We start from the raw sequence: 26984 nt of genomic DNA, 5'->3' as shown, positions 1-26984 counted from the left end.
GTCTCTGGAAGTTGTCCAAGGCACTGAGAAGTTAAATGACTTACTCATGGTCACATAACTAGTGTATGTCAAAGACATGACTGAAATCTAGGTCTTCCAGACCACAAAGAAATATGGTAGATCTTCTTTGCTTAGAATCATAGATTCATGAAATGCTGGTTGTGAAATAGTCTTGTTCTCTCTTTAGGACATTTTGTTTGGATCTAAAGGACTATTAGGAGAAAACAGATGGCTTCTGGCCTCCACAACTGTTGTAAGAATGGGGAAATTTGGATTTAACAAAAGAACCAGGCCCTGTTTTAGAATTATAGAGAATCTTAGAAATCATCCAACCTACCTCCTTTTCAAATGATTGAAAAGAACAGTGGTTAGGGTGATTAGGTCTAAGCTTCAAACTGAAACCAGCTAGAGACAGAAGATATCTTGAAAAGGGTAAGGACAGATTCCCTTGTTTTGAACACTAACCAGAATTAGCTGATAGGAAAGGTTTTTGAGAGTAAGCCAACTTAAAGTCTCTTCTTTTTGCATAATATTAGCTGAAGGTTAGAAACAACAGTGACATAATCCAAAGAGGGCTAGGCTAGGAATTGAGAGTTCTAATCCTGTCTCAGATACTTAATAACTTTGGGAATTTGGAAATTTAATTTACCTTCTTTGAGCCTCTAGGATTTTGATCTAGAAAATGGATATAATAACCCCTGAAATATTTATTTTGCTGGGTTGTTGCAAAGCTTAAATGAGATCAAAACATTTTATAAATGTACAAATGTCAACTCTTATTATAAGACAATGACTTTAAGATTTATAAAATCTTTTTTGTGGTGGCAAAGAATTAGCAATTAAGGAGATGTTCATTAATTGGACAAGTTGTGGTATATGATTGGGAGAATAGGATGCTTTCAGAAAAACCTGGAAAGATTTATATGAACTGATGTAGAGTGAAGTGAGCTTCAGAACCAGAGGAACACCATACACAGTAACAGCAATATTGTACATTAATCAACTGCAAAGGACTTAGCTATTCCCAGCAATACAGATATCTGAGACAAATCTGAAGTACCTATGATGAAAAATGCTATTTATCCCCCCAGATTTCATGTAATCTGAATGCAGAACAAAGAATGCTGTTGCTTTATTTTATTTTTCTTGATTTTTTGGTACATGTTTTCGTTCACAATGTGATGAATATAGAAATATATTTTGTATCACTGAACTTGTATAATCTATGTCAAATTGCTTGTCTTCTCAATGATGGAGGAAGAACAAAAGGGTGGGAGAGAACTTGGAACTCAAAAGTCTAAAATTTGTTTCTACATGTAATTGAGGGGTAAAAGTATTCAAATTCAAATTTTAAAAAATTTTTAAAAAGGATTTACAAATGCTATACATACAGGATGTCATTTAATCCTCCCAACAACAGAAGGAATAGGAATAATTATCCCAATTTACAATCAAGAGAACTGAGGCTAAGAAAGTTTCAGGGTCACTGCTATAATTCTCTAAGGTGAGATTCAAACTGAGGTCTTCCCATCTCAGTGTCTAATCAGACTCCCTATGTTCCTTGACTTTAACATACAGAATAACCCTCCACTCACAGAACATTTTGGAGCCCACAAAATAATAATATAGCTATAATTATTTTTCAAGAAGTTTTTTCATTCTCTTGCCACCACTGACCTTACCTTGAATTACCACCCACAGGCATAGTTGGACTATTAGGGTTTGGCAATTAAAACTGGAGTACATCTTGTGAACTTGTAGTATCACAGATGAATCCACTGCTATTTGTACTTTCCTGGTGATGGAAGGCCATAACAAATTCCAAACTAGCGTGTATTCAAATTAATCCCAGCCTGGATCAGGAAAGCCATAGCTATCAGTAAGAATGCTAGCAATGTGCCTAAAGAGATTCTAAATATAGGCAAAGTGATGTTTTTCATTTTGCAGACTCAGTACGATAGAAGATATGGAGGATTCCTTAAAGCTCATTGTTCAGGCAAATCAATTTGGCTCATTATTAAGCCTAAAAAATATTCTATTGGAATTACTCTTTCAAAAAAGTCTCAGATTTAAACAAAATGAACTTTCCAAAGTATTTGTTACCTGAGGGAAATTCTAAACTCTCTGGCTAAGTGAGCTTTTTGGTCTCAGGAGTGGGTGTTCACATATCAAAGGAAAAAACAATTCATCTCCACATGGCAATATAATTAAGGGCAAACATCAGAGGTGTTTCTTCTTTGTACCCACTGAGCCTCTGACATCCAGGAGTAATAATCCTGAAGCTGGGCCATAAGGAAGGATTTTTATGCTCCAACCTTTTCATTCAGTTTCCCCCCCCCCCCCTTCCTCCTATTTCACCTCTACATCAGTTAAGGCTCAGGTCTTTTTTCTTTACAGTCAAAAAGGCTGAAAGCAGAGTCTGCTCAAAATGCTTAGTTGGGGAAAGTGTTTGATGAGGGAAAATTTCCATGAGCTGTATCCTCATAGAAACTCAGGCTTTCCTTTTTCTATGGGCCTCAAAGGTCATAAGGATTATACCACTAACAACTATGAAGTATACACAGGAAGAGACTGAAAGGGAACAAACATGCCTGAGCACTTAATTTAATTTTTTTTTCCTCAGCTAGGATTTCTCTACTTGCCAGGAGGGAGAAAGGATTCAGAGGATAGGATGACAAATAAGGTCTTTCCTTGGAAGAATTGTAAGCAGGTCTATTATGCTAGTGTGGAGTATATTGAAGATATATCAAGTTCTATGAACCATAGATTATCATATAAATGATGGTTTTGGGAAGGAGAATCTTCTTTCTTCGGGGTAAGAGTTGAGGACAAAATGGAATCAATGGTCTAGAATCTTTATTCTGACTATCTCACTGACTCACTTCCCTTCTCAAACTCTTTCTCTATTTTCCAGCTGCTGAGAGGTTTTATGGACCACTTGAAAAAGAACTTTAAAAATTACTATTTTGTTATCATCTTTGCTGATTTTATTATGTACAGAATGACTCTAAAATGAGAGGTAGCATGTCATAGTAGAGAGAGAGAACCCCAGCATTGGAATCAGGAAAACTTGGTTTTATATGTTATCTCTTGACTAATATTGACTATGCAAATGTCTCTAATTCCTCCAGAAAAGACTCAAAGACAGTTGCAGAATAAATACTATTCAGTAATAATAAAGGAAATTTTCTCCCTGATATTTCCTTGCACTAATGAAATCACAGACTGCCCTCTACTCCAAAATAAATAAAAAAAATTCATTTTAAAGATAGAATTACAAGAATTAATAATCCACTTCAAAATGATTTATATTTCTAGGTTATTTAGCTTTCTTGTATTGTTACTCACAGATTCATTTTCTATCCCCTTCTTCAAATTGTTTTTTGATATTTTTAGTTTATTAACATTCCCACTGTTACCTAGAATTTCAAGTCGGAAAAAATTCCAAAAGGTTACTAGGTTCCTTCTTATGCTTATAGAACTACATGCCAACTCCCTTCATAATGAGAGTCTTAAGACTTTGTTTTGGTCTAAATCCCAGCTTCTTGAACTGTGGTTTGCAACTCTATATGGGGTCTCATAACTGAATATGGGGGTTGTGAAGTTATAATTTATTATCAGTAAATTTTTGATGTGTATACCCATTTTATATACCTATAGAGAGAATCATATAAAAATTTTCTCAGGTGAAAATGGGTCATGAGTGGAAAAAATTTGAGAAGCTCTGAATTCTAAATTATAACTTTTCATTTTCACTTTGGCATTATATGCATTTTAATGCATAGTCCTTATTTTCTATGTAAACTGACTGAGAGAAAATGCTTCTCCATTGTTTGTCTTTGTATCACCATAACCCAATATAGTACCTTTCACAAAGTAGATCCTTTAAAAATGTTTGTTGAATGAACTTTCTCAAGAAAATAAAAATTGTATATTCAACAAACATGTTTTGCTACAATTATGTTAGTATATCTAAGTTCATAAAAATATTAGGAAGAATCCATATTATATTTTTATTTAAATACTGTATAGTTACATAAAAGGATCATTTGTATTCCTTTAAAAGGCAGAAGCACATTTGTAGTAAGGTGAAAATCTGTGACAGTATTTGTTAAGGAAACAAATTTTGTATTAGCATCAAATAATCTCATTTGGCAAGTGGAATGGAGAGAGTTATTGTTAGGGCAGCTTACAAAGAAAGTTAGCTGCCAGGCAAAACTCTGGAGATGGATCGTCAGGGAATGCATATAGCATGAATATAATCTTCCTTTTCTTTTCTCTTCTCTGCTGACCAGGAGAGGGGATATGGGGACTGGAAAAACTTGGGGATAGAGGGCAAATAAGGGCTTCCCATAGAAAAGATGTAAGCTAAGCTGTTCTGCTGTTGGGAGGATCAAAGGCTCAACCAAAGCCACCTGCAAGAGCTTTTTGCCAGGAGCCAAGAAAATGCCCTGATTGGGTTTTGATTCTAATAAAAGATTCAGGGTAAGTTTTAAAGTTGTTTTCAACGTAAGCCTGGGAGCTAGAATTAAGATTTTTTTTAAGATTAGTAGTGATTTATAACAGTTGACATTTAGTGATCTGGTAACCAATTATACCTAAATGATTTTTACTTTTTTGAATGTTGTTCTAAGTTGCTTATCACTTTTTACTTGTAGTCAATAGAAAATCAGTATACTGAATTACTAAAGTAACTAAAAATGAATAATTTCTTGATTTTATAAAGCATATTTTTACAGAAGAAAGCACTATTGACTGAGAAAGAGTGCTATGTTTCTTCTCTCTATGTTATTTGACTATGGGAAATCTTTGCTCAGATTATATGGCAACTACTCATGCACTGAGGACTCCCTGATGGCATTTCATGTGACTTGCAGGCATAATGCCTAGAGGAAATTAGTCTCAAACATGTTCATCTTCTAAACTCTAGACTATATTCTTTTTGTAGTGGCAAGGAACTAGAAACTGAGTGGATGTCCATCAGTTGGAAATGGCTAAATAATTCCATATGGAATATTATTATAGAATATTATTGTTCTATAAGAAACAATCATAAGGATGATTCAGAAAGACCTGAAGAGACTTACAGGAACTGATGCTAAGTGAAGTGAGTAGAACCAAGAGAACATTGTATACAGCAACAAAATTATGTGATGATCAATTCTGACTTGACTCTTTTCAACAATAAGATGATTCAGGCCAATTCCAATTGACTTATGATGGAGAGAGCCACCTGCATCCAGAGAGAGGACTATGGGGACTGAATGCAGATCACAATGTAGTATTTTCACCTTTTTGTTGTTGTTTGCTTGCTTTTTTTCCCTTCATTTTTCCCCTTTTTGATCTGATTTTTCTTGTGCAGCATGATAAATGTAAAAACATGCATAGAAGAATTGAACATATTTAACATATATTGGATTACTTACTGTTTAGAAGAGGGAATGGAAGGAAAGGAGGGAGAAAAATTTGTAACATAAAGTTTTGTAAGGATGAATGTTGAAAACTATTTTTACATATATTTTGAAAATAAAAATCTATTATTTAAAAAAATAAACTCTAAGCTATAACAAGTTATCAAGAGAGCTCTATCTTCTTCCACAATCACCAGATTAGAAAACCTAAAAAAAGAATCTATTAAATGATATGAAGTATTTAAGTAGTAACTTTTAAGAGACTATTTTTTACTTAGCCAATTCTATTATTTAAAAGTGCTTTGCTGTGTTTTAAGTGACTTCTGAAATTGTTTTTTTTTTCCTTGATAACTAGACCCTGTTTCTTTCAGTTGAGTGAAACTATAAGCATGTGCCTCTTTCCAAATAAGTGTCAGAGTGAGATATACTTCATGCAATTCTTCCATTTTGTGATTTAATTACTGTCCTATGTAAAAGTTTGAGGTTTGTCTTCTTAAAACTTCTTGCTCAGTTCCCTATTTATTGTTATTAAAAGATCATTTGCTTTAAAATTGAGAAGGCATAATGCATTATCTCATCTATAATGTGAACTACTCTGATTTCTGTCCTTTTTAGTATTCTCAGCACTAAATGTGTAGGACAAAGTATTTTTATTCCCCTCCTTTATTGCTCTTTACTGCCTGACCATCTATGCTGTCCCTGACCATCATGAACTTTACCAAAATGCCTTTGGCTGAGAAACAGGTCATTAAAAAACTTGCAGTCAAATGGAGAAACATTTATCATTTTAATTTTCCAGAATTGGAGTATCTTCCCTTTACAATCTTCCAATTTCCAGGCCTACAGTTAACTGACTTTTGCCCTGAACACAGACACGATAAACTCAAAGCTATTTTTCTTAGGTAACAAATACTCTAGTGGAATGTTTATTTTCTTGGCACTTTATCCAGCAAAAACCTCTCCCAGAGCTTTCTCAGCAAAATAGTGTTGTCCCTCTGACTGCTTTCTGTTATTGAGACAGACAGTCTGAACTACAGTGAACTTCAATTGCAGCAAATCATTACAAAGAACATACTATTGAACCAATGTGCCAACAGGCTTTCCACTGACTAGACTGTCAGAGCAAACCACAGAGTGATGAGAGGGCTTGAGGTTGAGTGTCTTAGTAGTCCTAAATGGGGAAAGTTTGTAATTAGATAGGGATAATATTTTTACTCTATTTTTGGGCTTAGAAAGTATAGTGAGGCAGGTGAGATATGCATTGATTGGTTGATGGTACCGAGAACACATATAACCTCATCCAATGATTTGTATCATGGAGATTTTATTGATACAGAAAGTAGTGAGAACCTAGATTCATAGACCAAAAGACCTAATAGAATATTAAATCTTAACCTCTCACTTTAGAGAGGATACTAATGTCCACAGTATTAATGTCCACAGTATCTACAATTGCAAACACGGTACTCTCCTCTAAAGGGAATGTTAGTAATTTGTCTGGGAGCTGTCCATAGCTGAAGCCCTTTCAAAAAAAGGAGGGTGGGATTACATTATGTACTAGGGTAAGTAAAGCTACTACATTTAACATGTCAAATAGCTTATGAATTCTTCAGTCAAGGTTAACCTTGATCAAATATCCAACTTCATGAACTCATGTTTCACCTAAAATGTGTTTTTTTTTTCCTTTTGTCTTTTGGAACACATAGATTTCATTTCACTGACCTGTTCTCTTGGATTCTGGACATATTCTTTGTCTCTAATCCTGCTTGCTTTCAAACTCATTCTTTTTTTCTCCAAATGACCCATCTCTTGTTTCTGTACTTTATGAACTGTAATGTTACAACTAGAAACTGTTTTGTCTGCCACAATAGAATAAAGAGGCGCTCACCTATAGTTCAAGGGAGGGACCAAGGGTAATAGCAAATAAACCTGGGAAATAATTTGGTCAAATATAAGGATGTGCTGTAAATGTATTTGTTTTTTTTTAAAAAAGGATCCATGACACACTTTTAAGTATAACCTGAATTTGGCATTTTCTTCACCATTTTCTAGGTCTAGATAATCAGCAAAATAATAAATCAAACCCATATTCATAGTGTTTGCTGATTTCCAAAGTGTAAATGCTTATTATGAAAATTTAACAATGGCTTCTCCTGAACCAGTTCAAGCTGGCTCTAGCATTCCCCTTTTAAGATCCCACAGAGAGATTGTGGCATAGCCAAGACTAAATGACAGGTCAGAAGACTGTTGGTCAAGACTCATCATTACCTCAAGCTATCTCCCAACGTAATAATAGCAGAAGGGAAAAAGGAAGAATACTGATGTCTACAACGTGTGTCATGAATATTATTCAGGCCTCCTGAAAGTATAAACACATTAGAGTTTTTTTCTCTTTCTTTCCTCCCTTAGATCAAGGAATTGGGTTATTTATTTCAGCTGCTCTTGCTAGGCCCACTGAAGAATAAGATTTTGCCTTTAAATTTCTGACCCTGCAGCAAGAACATGGCTCTTTGGAAGTTTAAGAGCATTACTCCTAGTAACAATAATAGGGTCATATTGTTGACCTATTCAAAATAATAACAAACAATGGAAAAGTCAATAAAAATGTCAAAATCTTCTATTCCAAGGAATTTGGGTTAAGCATACCACAGACTTCATATCAGTATTCATTCAAAACAAAATGTTGGAGGGGAGGGAGGCTAGAGATTATCTAGTTCATCCTAATCATTTTTATTGATGAAGAATTGCCCAAAAAAAGTGCACTATATTAGAGGGAAGAAAATAAGCATTTATTAAATATCTTCTATGTGCCAGGTATTATGCCAAGCACTTTATAAATATGATCTCATTTTATCTTCATAACAACCCTGGAAGGTAGGTGCTATTATTGCAATCCCTATTTTTTCAGATGGGCAAACTAAGGCACACCTGCCCAAAGGTCAAACAGCTAGGAAATTTCTGCAGTCACATTTAAATTCAGGCCTTCCAGATTCCAGATCAGTATTCTATCCTTTGTGCCACCCAGCTGCAAAACAGGGGGTTCAAATTTGGGCCTGGTGCCTCCAAATTCTGTCTTTCCATTACTATCATCTCCTTTGATAATTTCTAATAAAATATCTCTCCCTCCCAAGTCCCCAAGTATTTCTTTAAATGTAAATGGAGCCAGACCTAACTTCTCTTTGTTCCTTCCTTGGTTCTTTTATTAGGTAATTTCTTTTTTCTTAGAACCAGCTATAACTAACTCAGTCCACAAGGATTTATTAAGCACCTACTATACCTGAGGAATTGTGCTAAGTACTAAGGATACAAAGAAAGGCAAACACTTGTACTTGCCCTCAAGCAGCGTATCTTCTATGGGGGGAGACAACATATAAGTAAGTACATATGTAGAAGATATACACAGAGCAGATGAAGGCAATCTGAAAGAATAACTTATATTTATATGGTATTTTAAAGTTTAGAAGGCACTTTCCTTACCACATGGAGGTGACTTAGGAAATTAGTAAATCCAGGGAAGAGGGGAAATTAATGCTACTCCAAGCTGATGTGCACATTGAGCATCTTCCCTTAGAGTATGGTGCTGAATGTCCTTTTCAAAAGGGTCATCACAAGAGACTCTTCAGTTGGAGGTGACACAGGAGGAAAACAGGACCTCCAAGGGGAGCCAGGATTAAAGAACCATGGTCAAAACAGCTACATCAACATATGCTGCTCTCAAGTGATAACTGAAGGGATGGGCATGGGAACAGTTTACTGCACTTAGTCTCAGAGAAAGTGGCAGTTCAGGGGGGAATTACAGCACTCAGAATAATGGGATTTTTAAAAACAGTCACCAATGTTATCAGAGAATGAAATAGTCACTTGGGAAAGGTAATAGAAGTGTGATTATTTGTGATGCTTGATAGAATTCCCATGATGGGGTAAAAGGGCATAGTGTAAATAATTGACTACATTTATGGAGACTATAAGTTCTGTCACTTTCTCATCATTTTTCTCTCCCAGATCTGCTCATTTCCAGTAAGATCCCACTGAGAGGAACTAAAAATTGGCAAACTTCCCTCACCATCTAGGTATTTTCCCTAGATATTTTGGTAATTGTTCTAAAATCTTATACCTAGGATCCTACTCGTTTACTAAATATTCTAAATATGGCCAGTAGAGAAATAGATGTTTATTGTAATTATTATTCTGTTTATTATCATGAGCATAGGAAATTAACATATGAATGTTAATTTTTCTGTCACAAAAGGTGTGTGTGTGTGTGTGTGTGTGTGTGTGTGTGTGTGTGAGAGAGAGAGAGAGAGAGAGAGAGAGAGAGACATAGACACAGACAGAGAGACAGAGAGAGATCTCAGAATTTGGAGTAAGAAGACATGAAATTTAGACCAGAGCTTCTTAAACTTTTCCCACTCATAACTCCTTTTTGCCCAATAAATCTTTACATGACCCCAGGTATATAAGTATACAAAATAGGTATACAAATCAACATTTACTGATAATAAATCATAATTTCCCAACTCTCATATTCAGTTACAAGATCCATATTGGGTCATGAAGCACAATTTAAGAAGCTGTGATTTAAACAACCTTAAGCATATATCTGAACTCAGATTTCCCAGATATAAAATGGGGAAAATTATTCTTATATTATCAACCCAGCTTATTAGGTTGTCATGAGAATGAAATGAGATGATACCTGTGAAGCATTTTGTAATATAAAAGTGAATAATAACTATTCTTTCAAGAAAGAAATTGGGACTTAGACATTTTGGGTGATTTTCTAAAGATCCCACACAATCATTAAAATTTCCTATTACTGAGAAGACTTAGGGAAACTATTTACCTGATGCCTATGAGTCACTAAAGTATATTAAAAGGGAAATTATTCCAGCTCATCTATTCTTCTTTCTTTAATATTGCATCAAAGTATTTACACAGAATGTCACCATTGGTATCTCTTGGGGGAGCTTGTCAATTCTCATGGTACCTTCACATGAAACCTTTATAAAGCTTACAGCTCCAATTAGGCTACATGAAATAGATTTCATTGTGTCCCATCCTGTTTAACCCTAGTACCACAGCCCCTCTTTCCTTCCTCTTCTCCTCCCTATTTTATGCTGTACTGATAAATGAAGTCCAACTACAAAACCAAACAAAACATCAAACAGGCTTAATCCATTTCATACCCATTTAATCTGAAAAGAAAACATTAACACCCAGGGAAGGGCAAGAGCTAAGAATGATGTGACTGGTGGTTGTTTTCCTGAACCCCTGTTACACATCTCTTACAATGCTTGAATTTTATTCTCACAACCACCCTCCTTTTGTCCTGGGTTTTTTTCAGTTGCAGCGGGTGGCTTCCCTTCCTATTTTTTAGGTAGAAAATTCTAAGTCTTAATAAATACTATTCCCAAAGAGAAGCTGCATTTTAGTCGATTCATGAAAGGTAGAGGCCCCCCTTTATTGAGAGATTTATTTGACCACAAACTAAACCTAGGACTATTCTTCTCCAAATAGTTTGTGAAGGTTTTCAACTTCACATCATTAATTGGATTTCATAGGCAAAATTAAAAATTAGTGCCTTTTAAAGGAGAAGCTAGTCATATGATAGAATTCATATTCCATTGGATTTGATTGATAACAGCAAGTAGAAAGCAGTGTATTTTTAGGGCTCTATGCTTAATGCATTTCTGATTCCTTTTCTCAGCCAGTGGAGATGTTAACACAGTAGGAATCTGGCTTATTGTCTAATAGTTTGCTTACATTCCATATTGTCAAAGAACCAAGTAATCCCAGTACCAAAGATATTCCCTGGTTATGTATCAGGCATGTATGGAAACATTAGGCTCTTTTTCAGAACCCTGTTTCTGTCTCTATAAACTTGAAACATCGTGTAGTGGAGAGAGCAGTGAACTTACAGTCACAAAGATTCAGATTCAAATCCTGCCTCAGATATTTACTATGTAACTCTGGGTAAATTATTTAACCTCTCTCAGCTTCAATTTCCTTATCTATTAAATAGAGATAGTTAACAGCACTTTTCTCACAAGATTGTTGTCAAGATCAAATAAGCAAAAATTTTTGCAAAATTTTAAAAATTATGTAAATACTAGATATTAATTATTCACTTGCTGCTTAGGATCTCTTCTCCAGGCTAAAAGACAACCATCAAATGATTTTATATGTATATTATTCAGAAGGATATTGAGTAATACTCTCTTAAGGTCAAGAAGAATTACAAAGGACCGACAGTCTTCCCACAATGGAGGGATGTGGATTTTTCACAGTCAATGAGATATGGCTCTCTAGGGAGTATTGCCAAATTAACTATCAAACTTGATTAGTGTCTTACTCCATCTCCAATGGATTGATCAATCAGTCAATCAATGAGCTTTTAAAGTTTTTAGTATGTATGCCAGACGCTATGCTAAGTGCTAGGGATCCAAAGAAAAAGCAAAACCAGTCTCTAAATTCTAGATAGATATGATCTTGTGAATGAATATGATGTCTGCAATGATTAGCATAAATTAGGCTTCAATCTCCTAATCCAAAACATAGATAAAATTGCCTTTGAAGAAAGTTTGTTCTCATTCTGAATTCCGTGAGGCTACAATTTGAAGTAAATCCAATGCTACTAGAAATTAACATTGCACAACATAAATTCCAGCTTACTCAAACTGAAGCATAGGAAGCAAAAAGTAGGGAAGGAAGATGGAAAACTCTAAAGTGATGGAAAACTCTACCTCACTTTTTGGATAATGTTTAGTCAACTTGAGGCCCTACACATTTCATTTCAGCTGAGCCCAGAGAGGACCAAAATGAAGCTTACCTGCCACTTTGACTTCATAGGCAGTGCAAGTTTTGCAGGGCAGTATCTGGAATTCCTCAGCCTGGTACATGGAGTAGTCTGTGCTAGCAATGACTAAGGTGTCTCCAGCTTTCCAGGACTGAACATTATCTGTTAGCCTCAGAATTGTACTGTTCACATTGGTGTCAATAGTGACGGTGATTTTGGGTCTCACTGTAAAATCAAAGAGAATCATCAAGTCTTTCACTTAACTCTTTGTCACCTCTCAAAATACTTTGCCCTTGCCTTCCTGCCTCCCTCCATTAATACAATTGCAGGTTTGCCAATCCAAAACAAAATTATCTAGCTCACCTCATTGTGGTCTTGGTTTAGGCTTTGTGAAGTCAACAAAAACCCAACCAAGAAAGATCCATTCATTAGCTACTGGCAAGGGAATTTTCCACTAACTTCTTAAGTTCAAGTTAAATGTGGCTTTCAGTGGGGTTATTTCACCACACCCACTTAGCTCCATGACTTAAAAAAAATATAGCTGCTCTGAACTGTTATTTACAGTAGCAATAAATGTCTTCCCCAAAAGGAGATGTTTTGCTTAATGACTGCTTTTTGGAAGATGCTGAGTGCCTTTTTTTTTTTAAACAAACAAACCAACCATTTGAAATTCACTTATAATGATCACCTTTGGGCGCAGTGTTGTTTGAAATGAAAGCTACAAAAGATAGGATTGCTTCTGAAATCTTAGTGATCTGAGGGTCATTTCTGCACATCAGACGCCTACTTTCTTAGGGCATGGCCCTTCCCCTTCCTGAAAGGCTTGTGTGGATGGGGTGGAGTTCTCAAAATCCTTGCCAGCTCTCTCCACTGTCCTGTGATGTCTTAAACAACTACTGTTGTCACAAAGGCTGTGCCACAGAAAGGGAGCCCAAGAGGGGCCGCCTGACACTGGTAATAACTCAAGGTGGCTGACCCCGGCTCCCTGAGAACTGCCAACACAGAACTGCCAACTTAAGAAACAGAGCTATAATTGACTTTTTCCTTCCAAAGCCCAGCTTCACAAAATAGACCACTTACCCGATTTACCACATAGGAACCTCACTCGGTAATTCTGGCAGGCTTTGTTCTTACTGTAGCACACAAACCTGTAATCCTGGCCACTTTTGTAGACGACCTCAGTGGTTAAATTAATTCCATCCACTGTAGTGGCCTAGAATAAAGATAAAAATGATAGTCCATAAACCTTTTTTTCTTTGAAGAAAGATTATAAACATCAAACAGACATATTATCTTTTGTGAAAAAGCTTTTACTCCTGCTTATTCTTCTTATTCTTGCTAATATCCCTGGGAGACAAGTAACCATATCATATCTCTATTATACAGAACTAAAAGATGAAGGTGCTTGATGACTGAAGGACATGCATAGGGTCACCCACAGTCACCAATGTCCAAAGGAGAGATGTGTTTGAATTTGGTTCCACAATCATCTCAGGCATGTGATTTTGAAGCAGGGGCTGCCAGCTGTTGCAGTCTGAGGAAAAGGGGGGTTATGGTTAGGAAGAAATGTAACCAAACTAAATCTAAAATAAGATTGTACTTTTGGGGAAAGGTTATTTTGGATTCAGTGAATGTCTGCCTTTCCCTCCCTTCTTCACTTAAAAGGAAAGCATGTTCATATGAGATTAAATGAGATTCAAACTGTGAAAGCCTGTCAAAAGTTTAAAGAGAGATCTTAAGACCATGATAGTCATAAATAGTTCTCACCTTTGTGGGGAAGCCATGAAAAGCTGTGGAGCAGCTTTATGTTAGAGACTAATTTATTTTTGCAGCTTATAAAGGATAGGAGAATCATTTCTGCATATTTTTCTCTAGGGCCAGAATTTAAGTATGCGTCACTCTGCAGTGAATATTGTAGAAATATTATCATCCTACACCAATGGACAACATGTCTCACCAACCTACCTCCCATCATACTTCTTCCCAGATCTCAGGCATCCATCTTCTCTTGAACATTCAGCCCTATTTATATATACTTCTTCATCCCCAAACAACAACAACAATAATAATAACTCACATTATATACTTTGTTCTAAGTACTTTCCTCACTATAACCTTGTGCAATTGGTAGAATGGACAAAATCATCTTATTTTACAGATAAGGACACTTAGATTCAGAAATTAAATAGGTTGCTCATGGTTTGAGTTAGTAAATGTTTGTAGTAGGATTTAGTCTCAGATCTTCTGATCCAAAGGCCGGGTTTTTCTCTTATTCTACAAATTTACTCTGAACCCACTTGCTAATTTTATTTATATTCTCTTTTATTTATAATCTCTTTATTTTTATAATTTCTTTGTTTATAATCTCTTTAAAGCTATGATTCTATTATATATATTTATATTTATATGTATATGTATGTTTATATATGACATGTGTATTATATATAATGTTCAAAATATATTCTATATGTATGCATTGTATCTATGTGTATGCATAAATAGATATACATATATACATGTATATGTGTATACATGCATATGTATATATGTGTGTACATATATGTATAAATATGTATGTGTGCATACATACAAGCCCCTCTACTAATGCTATGTTTATATTGTGTGTGTGTGTGTGTGTATGTGTGTGTGTGTGTGTGTGGCAGCTTGACATATTGGATAGAGAGCTGACCTTGAAACCAGGAAAACCTGGGTTCAGGTATTCATGACTGACACATACTGACAATATAGCTCTGAGCAAGACACTTAAACTCTCAGGCCCTGGGTAATTTTACTTTAAGTTACAGAGCAGGGGTTACTTATATACTATGTATATAATATATACACATAGTATATATATATACACATACACACATATATATATGTTTACACACATACATATATTGTATATATATACTTATACAGTCGATATATACATTTAAATGACAATATAAGTTTAAATATGACATGTAAATATAATATATAATACACATATTTCATACATATATTAATGTATACATGAGATTTCACAGCTTCTCTCTCCATACCACATTAATTCTTCGCATCACTGGAAGCCCTCAGAGCACACTTTCCACTAACTGTGTGTGGTTCAATAGTATTTTCCTCTTATAGGAAGAATAGAATATCACTCTGGTCATGATACCTGGATATCAATGGGACGAATACAAATTTTTCCTGGATGAGCTGCCCTCAGATCTGAAATTTTCTCTCCACCCTTTGATGGAGCCATTTCATGCTTGTCAAACCACTCTGTCCATTCCACATCTAGAAAAAAAGAAAATGAATGAAACTAGAATGCAAATAAAGTGGCAGAGATGGGCCAGGTCTAAAACTATATTATAAAGCAAAGGTCATCAAAACCATTTGCTACTGGCTAAGAAATAGACTAGTTGATCAGTGGAATAGGTTAGATTCACAAGACACAATAGTCAATGATTATAATAATTTAATGTTAAAGCCAAAGACTCCAGCTTCTGAGATAAGAACTCATTATTTGACAAAACTTTCTGGGAAAACTGGAAAATAATATAGCAGAAACTAGGCATTGACCAACAACTAACACCATATACCAAGATAAAGTTGAAATGGGTTCATGATTTAGATATAAAGGATGATACTATAAGCAAATTAGGAAAACAAAACGTAGTCTACCTCTCAGATGTGTGGAGAAGAAAGGAATTTAAGGACAAAGAAGAACTAAAGAACATTATCAAATGCAAAGTTATTGCATTTATTATATTAAATTTATATTATATTAAATTAAAAAGGTTTTGTACCAATAAAACCAATGCTGCCAAGATTAGAAGGGAAACTGGAGAAAATCATACATCTAAGGGTTCTGATAAAGGTCTCATTTCCAAAATATATAGAGAATTGACTCAAACTTATAAGAATACAAGTCATTCTCTAATTGGTAAATGGTCAAAAGACAGTCAATTTTCAGATGAAGAAATTAAAGCCATTTCTACTCATATGAAAAATTAGTCTAAATCTATTGATTAAATCTATTGATGAGAGAAATACAAATTAAGACAACTCTGAGATATATACCTCTCAGACTGGCTAAGACGACAGGAAAAGATAATGATAAGTATTTGAGGGGATGTGGGAAAACAGAGATACTAATACATTGTTGGTGGAGTTGTGAACAGATCCAATATTCAATAACAATTTGGAACTATGCCTAAAGGACTATCAAATTGTGCATATCCTTTGATCCAGCATTGTCTCTACTGAATCTGTATCCCAAAATGATCATGAAAAGGAGGAAATCACCCATATGTATTTGTAGTAACCCTTTTTGTAGTGGTAAGAAACTACCCATCAGCTGGAGAATGATTGAATAAATTATGGTATATGAATGTTATGGAATGTTATTGTTCTATAAGAAATAATCAATAGGATGATTTCAGAAAGGCTTGGATAAATGTGGAAATATGTATAGAAGAACTGTTTAACACATGTAATATTGGATTACTTGCTGCTTGGGGGGATAAGAAGAGAGAAAATTTTGGAATACAAGAGTTTGCAAGAGTGAATGTTGAAAACTATCTTGCATGCATTTTAAAAATTAAAAAGCTATTATTTTAAAAAATTAGAAGCATAAAAAAGACTGGACAGCAAAGATCCATTCAGTCAAAGTCAAGCCTGGTCACTGCACTGACAAATGTTTTCAGCACAACTTTATGCCAAAAAAGTCCAACAGTTGCTTTGTTAAAGGGCTGCCATCAAAGTTTTTTTTTTGTTTTTGAGTTTGTCACCTCCCTTGGTGAATGTTATATACCTGAGTGTAAGTGCTACCCAAGTCCACAGGTTGGGAATTTTGTCTAGCAGTTTCAAGAGTCGGTTGGTTGACTAGTTTCCCAAATTTCTAGTAAAAGCCTTCACAAATTAATCTTCAACTGAATTATCAATTGAAGTTTTGATTGTTACTTGAAAGAAAAAGGGGGGATAGAACTCAAAGGAAGAGCTTCATGTATACAGTAACAAGGAGAGATTTAATTCTTTACAAGGAAAGGAAACATTGACTTATCCTGTGGAGTAAGTGTGATCTTGGTAGAAATAATTGTTGGTGAAAGAAAGTTTAATTTATAATGACTAGAAAGCTCAGTATGTGGTCCTTCATCTAATGGAAAAACATGGCTAGAGCAAAAACACCTCATTCTGTGGTTGAATTATGCCTCTAGGGCTTCCTGAGTTCTGAAATGCATAGATTTCTTACCTTGCACCCACTCACTGGATGAAGAAACATTGAAATGTTCCCCATTTTCAGTTCGGAATAATTTAAAAACTCTGGCTGCAGCTGAGCTTCGGTGACCTATTAAAAGGATAAGATAATTTGGTAACTGAGATTTTTCAATTTGAATAGAATATGGCATTAAAAGTGATGATGAATATGATACAAAAGGTCCTCAGTTATTTGAACAGTAATTGATTAGATCATTCATTTATTTGATAAACATTTATTAAGCATCCCTTGTACTATATTCTTACTATTCCCACATTCCACCCTTTATATCACTGTCAGACTTATCCCTATGCAGTCAGTGATTAAGTCTAGGTAGCAATAGAGGCAAAGAATCTCCTCTTTCACCAAGTCAAAAAAAAAAGTAAATAAATGAATAAATGGATGGGGAGGGGAAATACCTTCATGGTTTCTGACCAAAGCAGAAATTATTGCTATTTACATTCACTCTGAATCAATCAGGATCTAAGCAATGACCAAATAGGGTTTAGCCTGGGACCTACTGGTGCCCAATCAATGAGAATCAGAGTGGGTTTTGGTTTAAGGCATAGTTCTTAAGAAAGAAATCTGGTCTGTAAACCCCAAGATCTCTTGGGAGAATTCAGAGATCCAAAAGAAAAAAAATCTTTTAAAAGTTATCTGGGAGGTAGAGCCAAAATATGGAGTAAAGGCAGGGACTCACCCAACATTTCCCCAAATCTCCCAAAATTACTTTAAATAATGACTCTACACAAATTTTAGAGCAACAGAACACCCCAAAAGACAGAGTATGTCATGACATCACCTCACTGACATTACCTTCTTTGAGAATGAAGGATAATTAACATATTGTTGTGCATATAAAGGATCATGTCACCTCAAAATTCTTCAATGGTTCCTTCTTAGCTACACAATAAAGTTCATAATTTTTACCTTGCATCCTATCTTCCAGTCTGATATTACCCTGTCTTTCCCACTTTGTACTACTATTCATTCACTTTGTTTGTTAAACTGAACAGAATAAATGTTCTTTTCTTTTGTTTTACTTATGTTGTTCTCTGTACTAGAAATGTTCTTTCCTCTTTTTTATTGGTTGAAACTGTTTTCATTCTTTAAAGCACAACTCAAATGTTTCCTCTGTGAAGTTTTCCTTTATCTCCTATCAGGATTATCTTTTTTTCATAGGACCTCACATGTGCTTTTTTATTTTTCTAATGCAAACATGTATTAGAATTATCTGTATTTGTGCTTTATTCCAATGTGAAAGTGTCTTACTTAGCATTTTCCTAAATATCTAGAGCAAACAAGTATTTATCCATCATAGACATTTTAATAAATGTTGTTTGAAAGAATGAATGCTGCAACTTATTCTAACACTGGAGGAATACTGTTTTCAAGGAGCTTCTAAGTATCAGGCAAATATTTTTATCTTGAGAAAAGCTGTTAATTTCCTGACTTACAAGGAGGAAGAATGATGAAATTGTTCTTCTAAATCTTTGGAGAAACAGTATTTTTGGATTGTACTGCAATGGATCAAGGCATTGATCTTTCTTGGCTGCTGGATAACCATTATTAGGCCAAGAAAATAGCTGACTACATAGTGTGATTTGAGGGGTGCCCAAAAGCTCTCTTGTGAAAAAAAATATTTCATTAGCTCATGATGCCTGGAATTTCCACATTATTTAGGTTCCCATCTAGCCTTTGTATCAGGGAAATGGTGACTTCTATTTAAAAAAACATCTTCAGCAAACTTCAAAGTCAAGCCATTCTGACTCCAAGTCAGATTCAATCTTCTGTGTCACCCAATTAATTACCCACAAAGATAATAGTGAAATAGTTCCTTCCCTCAAGAGGCTTGAATTCTATATTCTGAAAGAAAGTAACTGCAAGGCAACATACATTCAAAACCAGATCTGATTTGATTCTCTTATTTCCCTTTCCTACAAAATCCTATAGTTAATAGTCAGGAGACATTGAGAACTGAAGGCTTTCTAGAGGAACTTTCACATTCCTCTAGAACCTACAAGAAGTGTACCTATACTTTGTATCTACAATAAGTGGTCATTAAGACTTGAGAAGAAGAGAACCTAACCCATCTTAGCCAATTTTATGACTTACCTTGATATTCTATGTGGTCTTCAACAGAAGATGAAGGATCTCCTTTCACAGTCAGAAAACTCCAAGGATGCCTGGAAAATAATGAAAAAATCTACCCTTTTCTTATGTTTGGAAGATTTAAATCAATAGTTCAAAATAAGGCTGAATGGAATAGTGGAAAAAGCAATAAATTTAGAGAAAAAGGAGCTTAATTACAATCCTAACCCTTGCTAATGTTGGTACTTTGATTTTCTAGGCATTTGTTTCCTTATCTATCAAATGCAGTCATTGGAACAGATGATTATATCATCCCAAAGGTCCCTTCCAGCTCTAAATCTATGATCATGTGATCTAGCCCTTAAGAATCTGCTTGGGATAGTTGACTTTTAAAATTCCCCTCTTTTTTTTGAAAGAAAAATCAGTGATTATATTTTTTTAGAACTAAGCTTTCACTGTCATTTTACTCTTACTTTCCTCTACTGTTTTATTTTTCCCATTAATCCCAAGATTCCACTCCTGAATACAAAAGATGAATGAATACAAAAGATGAATTAATACTCCTAACTAGACACTGGAATACCAGGAATATACATGCTACTCATAAATGTCACTCTGATGAAAGTATAGAACTTTTGCCCTATATCTTAATATACCTTGGAACAAACTTCTAGAGTTCTACATGTACTTCCAAAGTAGGTCTAGGATCTAAAACCAAACCAAACCAAAAACAAAAACAAAAACAAAAACAAAAAAAAAACACCATGGTTTCTACTCTTGGCTCTCAGTTTGTGATGTTGAGCAAGGCATCTAAGTCTTGTGAGCTTCGATTTCCTCATTTACAAAAAGTTATATCTGTTCCCAACTACTTTCCAGAATTGTAAAGATCAAAAATTAAAGTCTCAGTCTTTTGAAAAGCCAGAAAATGCCAGTCCAACGGAAGCACTGAGAAAGGAGGCTTCCATGGGCTCTATGTCGTACTTAGAGATTCATTGTCTTTCAATTGAATTTAATGAGAAAGAAACTCCGCTTTTGTTTTTGATGTTGTTCTGTTCAAGCACAGCCTGGACACCAGTGAAAATTAGTGAATGCCCAGGTAATATCCAGGTAACAGTAAAAATAGAAGAAAAGTCATTGCTAACTGTGGATAGAGAGCAGCCCACATCCCACTTCCCTGGGGGAATAATATTTCAAATAATCCTTTTAACCTGACTAGTGATCCTAGATCAAAGATCAAGTTTCTCAACTAACTTCTTCACATCAAAAGCAGGTCCCTTCTAAAAGGTGCACCTCATGGCCCAGAGGAGGTGGGAAGAAGCCAGAGCAAAGCCTTCCCTGCTGGCTGCCTCTCTGAATACTCTATTTACTTGATCTTAGCAAATCACAAACCTTTCCATGGAATTTGCATGGCCCTAGAACCCTTGGAAGTATTTTAAAAATAAGATATTTGTTTATATTTTCCTTTGACCTTTCTTTTTTGTACCACTGCAATTTCTTTTGAATACCCCTACCCTTGAGCCCCACCTTATAACAAAAGAAAACTTACAAACAAAATCATGCAACATAGAAAATACTATGTTGACAGTACTGACATCTAAAGTCACCTACTTCTCTATCTGAAAAACGGAAATGGGTTTCAGTATCAGTTCTATAGAACTGAGATTGTAAGATAAGAGTATTTTTAAGGAGGAAGACAGAAATAGGCAATAAATGTCAGAAGCCCTTTGTATGGAAGAATTCAGCCTTGCTCTTAAAGGAAATACTATACTCTTAAAAAGCCCACCATGCTCCCTTGCTGGATAAGAAAGATGGCTCATCCCTCTCTAGCTGGCCTATATCTCTCATTGACAATCTCCAATTATTCCCCTTCACAAAAATTCAAGATTTATGTTATAAACAAAGAAACCCTGTTGGTAGAGAGAAAAATCGTTTTTCCCTGGTCCAAAGCCCGCCCACCAGCTTAACAGCAGATTAACTCTAGGACAACCCAAAGGGAAATTACTGACCACCAACATAACTCCCCAAGGAGCCTGCCAGTATGCCAGATGTGTCAACTGGAAAATTTTCCGGCACATCCAGCGCCAAAGGCACTGGGAAGCTGTGATCTATCTCCAACAAGGAGTGGGACAGCGGGGTGGGAGAAAATGATTCTATTGCACTCAGTAAGCTGGTTGGAATATGTGTGTGTGTGTTTGCATGTGTGTATGTGTATGAGATGGGGAGAGAAAAAGAGAGAGAAAGAGAGAGAGAGAGAGAGAGAGAGAGGAGAGTGAGAGGAGAGAGAGAGAGAGAGAAGAGAGAGAGAGAGAGAGGAGAGTGAGAGGAGAGAGAGTGTGTTTTCCAAAGTTGAAAAAACCCATGAGCAAAATACTTCTGAAAAACAAGGTTGAAGGGCATTCTTGAGAGGAAAACAAAAACTCTAATGAAGACATTTTTTGTTTGAAAGCATGCTTAATGTTTTTGTTCATTTCATTCACTTGAGTCTCTGGAGGCTTATTTCTAAAGAATGATAACCACTTCTGTCCCAGGAACAATGGGATGCAGCTATTTTTCATAAAATCTTCTAAGTTCAGAGTTAGAAGGAACCTCATGGATAAGTTCAACTTATACTTGACTAGTATTTCCATCTACTTCATCATTTCTTCCTTTGAAGATACAACTGACAAAGAATTCATTACCATCTGAGGAAATCAATTCCATTTTTTGAACATCTACAATTTCAAGTATAGACTCATGCAATGTTAGCTCTAAAAGGGACCTCAACTCAATGCCTGGCACATAGTAGGCTCTTAAGGCATGTTTACTGAATCTGAGATCATCTAGGGATGATTTTATGCAGAGAGATGGAGCAGCCTGCTCCAAATTCCATGGCTAGTTAATGGTAGAGGCAGAGTGAGACCTCGGCTCTGGTCTTCTACCACATCTACCTATCATTAAGCTTCTTTGAATCACACACTTTTAGAAAACTTTGAATTTGAGACTCAGAATTATTAAATGTTAGTCAATTCTACTGACTGTGCTGAATGTCTTTCAGATATGGAAAACTAAAAGCACACAGAAGTTATTTAGTAAATAGAAGAAAATCTCGAAGATAGGAATCACAATTGTCATATTTGAAGACCATGGTGCTATCTCTATAACATGTTTTAGTCTAGCCTACAAATAAATATATCTATATGAATCCCACACTGAATAGTATTATCAGAGACAAAGTCCAAATATGCTTTGAAGGATGCCATTTTAAGGCCCAAATATTTTCCTTACCAATTTGCCAGAGAATTACCTTTCACTAATCTGGTGTGGAATTCCAACTAATAGGACCATTAATAGCTCATAGGTGGGAATGCTGCCTCCAGAAGGCTATTAGCTCTTTTCTATTAGTATAAAATAATTTAAATAGTTAACACCTGGACAGACTTATAGAACCAAAACATCTTTCAGAAAAGAGAATGGTGTGGAGAAAGAATATTAAACCAGCAGCCAGGAGACCTCTAGTGTTGGTTCTGCCACTTATTAATTAGTGCCATGCTATCACAGAAAGAACATTGAACAGAGAAAGTTGAGCCCTGAGTTCCCAGTCCTATAAAATTGATTCATCACTATGAATTTCATGTTCTTTATCTAGAAAATGAAGGTATTGAATTAAGGTTCCTCCCTACCCTGCCCTTCTATGATCCTACATAGAACATGATCTCACTTTTCTAGAACAAATGATTGGAATCCGATAATTTCCATTTTAGCAATTCTCTGATTCTAGATACCCTTGATACCCTTTCCACAATTTTGATAATATTGGTTGTTTTGATGATTGGATGATCCATTTGGATGGAATGGTTTAATAGCAACAATAAGTGGAATTCATTTTTCATTGTGTTCTGATATAAAGAATTATCTAGTCTATTAATTGATAGATTGGTATACCACTAAATCCTTAGATTAATTCTGAGTTATTCCTTTTTTTCTTTTTTTGGATGACAAATATCTCTTTATTGACGTCCCTTAATGTTTTTCTTGCCCAATTCTAGTTCCTTCTTTTGCTTATCTGTTAGTAAATTTAGTGTATTACCTTTAAGGGATGCAACATAGTACAGTAAAAAAAGAGTGATGGCGCTTTAGTCAGAGGATCTGGATTCAAATCCTACCCCAGATGTTTATTTGTGTAGCCTTGGGCAAGCCTCGCTGGGCCTAGATTTTTCATATATAAAATGAGAGGATCGGACTAGTTAACCTATGAGGTCTCTTTCAACTTTGTATCAATGATTATATGGTTTAGAGATGCTTATAGAACTGTTAGTACTATTTTTTTTCTTCTTGTATTTCTTCTTTTGTTCCTTTTCATTTATAATATCTATTTATTGTGGATATTCTTCCTCCCCCATTTTTTGATTTCTTTGACCATTCCATTTCCTTTCTTGGTAAATGCTTCTCTTAAGGTTTTGCCCTTCTCTACTTTTCTCACTCAGATGTTTTTTCTATTATTGTCTAAAGTATTTCAGATTGGACCTTTCCTGTAACTTTTTTACCCTGCAACTTTGTTTTTCCTACTTTTCTACTGTTAGAAGAGGCAATAGACGTCTACCAAGTAGTCTATAAGATTAAACTTTTCCCATCATGCTTTCCTTCTCACCTAGAATCAGAGTGCTTTTTTGAATCCCGGGGGAAGGAAGCTTTTCAATAGACTCACTAACGTTTGAGTCCAGGAAAGCAAGCTGAATGAGGTGAGCATCCACTAATATATGTCTTCAAAGGCTGTGCCTATGAACTGTCCTTCTGGGTACTAAAGATTTATTGGGTTTCAGTTCAGAAAGCAGTGACAGAAGGGAAAAGGAACTGAAATGTCCACTAGTCTACTTTTCCAACATACACAAGTCTTCATGCGTCAGGGAACCACCCTGGGCTTGATCAACAAAGGTTAGGTCACTGGATCATTGAATCCTTTGATTTAGAACTAGAATGGAATTTAACTCCCTCATTTTAATATTAGGAAACTGATACCAACACAGAGGATATTACAGAATATCAAAGAATCTTGGGACAGGAGTCAATGGCCATCTGGTAAATGAGTAAGAATTGTTTCTACATCAAATTTAACATAGAGTTTAACCAGTCTTTGCTGAAGGTTTCATCTGAGGATGTGGAAAGTTTTTTCCCCTGACAATAAGCCCAAATTTGCCTTTCTGTGTCTTCCACCCATGGCTCCTAAGTCTAATCCCTCTTCCATAAAACAGCCCTGCAAATAAATGAAGTTAGTTCTCCTTAATTATTCTATTCTTCAAATGAATATTCTTCTAATCCTCAAGGAACATGAACTGAAGGCCTTTTCCTAGGCTTATTGCCCTTCTAATGGTATTCTCCAGTTTATCAACTGTTCTACTGAAAGGACTCAAAATGTGGTTTTATCTGGTCAGGTCAGAGTACAACGGAATTATTGCCTTTCTTTTGTACATGGTATTTCTCCTAATGTAATCTCATATTGCATTAGACTTTGAGACTTCCATATTATACTGTTGACTCATATTGAACTTGTGGTATTATAAAAACCCCAGATATTTTTTGGATTAAACGTTGTCTAGCCATACTTCCTCCATCTTGTACTTATGAAGATTTTAAAAAAAACCTTATTAAATTTCAACTTATTATATTTGGCCTAATGTTCTAGCCTTTCAGGATCTTTCTGGATTCTTATCAGATCACTATTTGGGTCAGATATACTTCCTACCATTGTAGAACTTAGAAATGTAATAAGCCATCTTTCTATGTCTTTATCAGAACCATCAATAAAAATGTTAAATAACATAAAGCTAGAGATGACAGATATGATGTTTTTCTCCATCAAAGCAGATGAGGAGTAGGCTAACATCAGCCGGTACAATCTTCTTGCTACCATCTCAGTTTATCTTTAAGAGAGCTGGGTTGTACTGGCCAGGTCATACATAGGGAAAATCCAAGTGACACACTATCTTCATGATGCAGTGGGCTAGGAGTTAGGGCCTGGGTTCCAGTATAGAGTCTCTAAACCCAGGCTATTTATAAAGGGGGAAGAATAATACCTGACTCCATGGTAAAGAACAAGATAATATATCTGGAAATTCCTTTAGAGTCCTCAGAAGGAAAGAAGGAAACAAGCATTTATTAAGCACCTACTTACTATATGCCAGGCATTGTGCTAAGTGCTTTACAAATATTATCTCATTTGATCCTTATAAAAATTCTCATAAATAGGTGATATTATTATTTCATTTTATAATTGAGGAAACTAAAGCAGGCAGAGATTAAATGACATGCCCAGGATCACACAGCTAATAAATATTTGAGGCTGAATTTGAACTCAGGTCTTTCTGACTGCAGACTCAGTGCTCTATCCACTGCACCACCTAGCTATCTCTATGTATAGAAAGGTGAGAAATTACTGAGCCCAATTCTTGCTTCTATGTCAAGGAAAATTTGTCTGTGTTTTCTTTTCTAAATTCCCCAAGATGGACAAGCATAAAATCAACTATCTCAATGATCTTGGTCTATCACTGCCCTATCTTGTTTTGACTTGGAAGTAACTAAGAATAGTTATTTCTTGTATTAATTTTCAGTAAAGCAAAATGCACTTTTCACTCTGACAGGATTCCTTCATGCTATAGCAAAGCAACCTCTCAACATCCCATATTTATACTGCTTCCTTGCTCCCAGTCAGACCTCAAGAATTAACTCAGAAGTTCATGAACTTTGATAAAAAGAATTATTTATCTATGCTGGCTTTGGGGAGAATTATAATGTCTCCTTTTTACCCAAGCCATGGAATCCTGCAATGGAAAAGCTGTATCTGTATCTTCAATCCTTATTTCTCCTCTTCCCAATAGACAAGTACTTTCTCTCTCTCTAATACATACATATATATATCTATATATATCTATATATATATATAGTATGTATATATGCATATACATACTATATATATATATATATGTATGTATGTTTATAATCTTCAAATCAACATATATCAGGGAAAAAATTATCTTCACAGCATCACCCCAAAAACTTTCCCTTCTCTTCCCTATTTATATTAATGGTACAATCATTTTGCCAGAAACTCAATCTTAAAACATGAAAGTCACAGAGTAATAAAATTTTAGAGTTAGAAGGTCTTAGAGATATTTTACTCCTCCATCTTTCTCCTTTCACATCTAGCTGATCACCAAGTCCTATGGTACTCTTTCCTCAGGAATGCCTCCTATCCCCATCATTTCCTTTCCATTTCTATTATTCAAGATATCATTACCTAATACCGAAACTATTGCAACAAACTTTAGTTGGTCTCCTTGTCTCTATTCTCCACTCCTTTTACTCTATGTTACACAATGGCTATGGTCAGATTAATCATTGTAGAAGATAAATTTAATATTTTGTTTAAATTTCACTTTTTAATAAATTTTTATTGCATACCTATTTC

General features: G+C 35.2%; 1 protein-coding gene across 1 annotated transcript in view; it reads right to left on the bottom strand.

Moving 5' to 3' along the window:
• The window catches only part of CEMIP (cell migration inducing hyaluronidase 1), a 110771-nt gene that overhangs the window by 62297 nt on the left and 21490 nt on the right, over nucleotides 1-26984 (bottom strand). The window contains exons 6-10 of the mRNA XM_051981163.1: nucleotides 19568-19638; nucleotides 17447-17542; nucleotides 15368-15489; nucleotides 13288-13420; nucleotides 12241-12432 (exon numbers count right to left, since the gene is read on the bottom strand). Coding sequence (XP_051837123.1) covers nucleotides 12241-12432; nucleotides 13288-13420; nucleotides 15368-15489; nucleotides 17447-17542; nucleotides 19568-19638 — 614 coding nt within the window. The remainder of the gene's footprint in view (nucleotides 1-12240; nucleotides 12433-13287; nucleotides 13421-15367; nucleotides 15490-17446; nucleotides 17543-19567; nucleotides 19639-26984) is intronic.

Source organism: Antechinus flavipes, chromosome 2, assembly GCF_016432865.1.
Source record: "Antechinus flavipes isolate AdamAnt ecotype Samford, QLD, Australia chromosome 2, AdamAnt_v2, whole genome shotgun sequence".
NCBI lineage: Eukaryota > Metazoa > Chordata > Mammalia > Dasyuromorphia > Dasyuridae > Antechinus > Antechinus flavipes.
The sequence above is the reverse complement of the archived record's forward strand: the minus strand, read 5'-3'. Positions and strand labels throughout refer to the sequence as shown.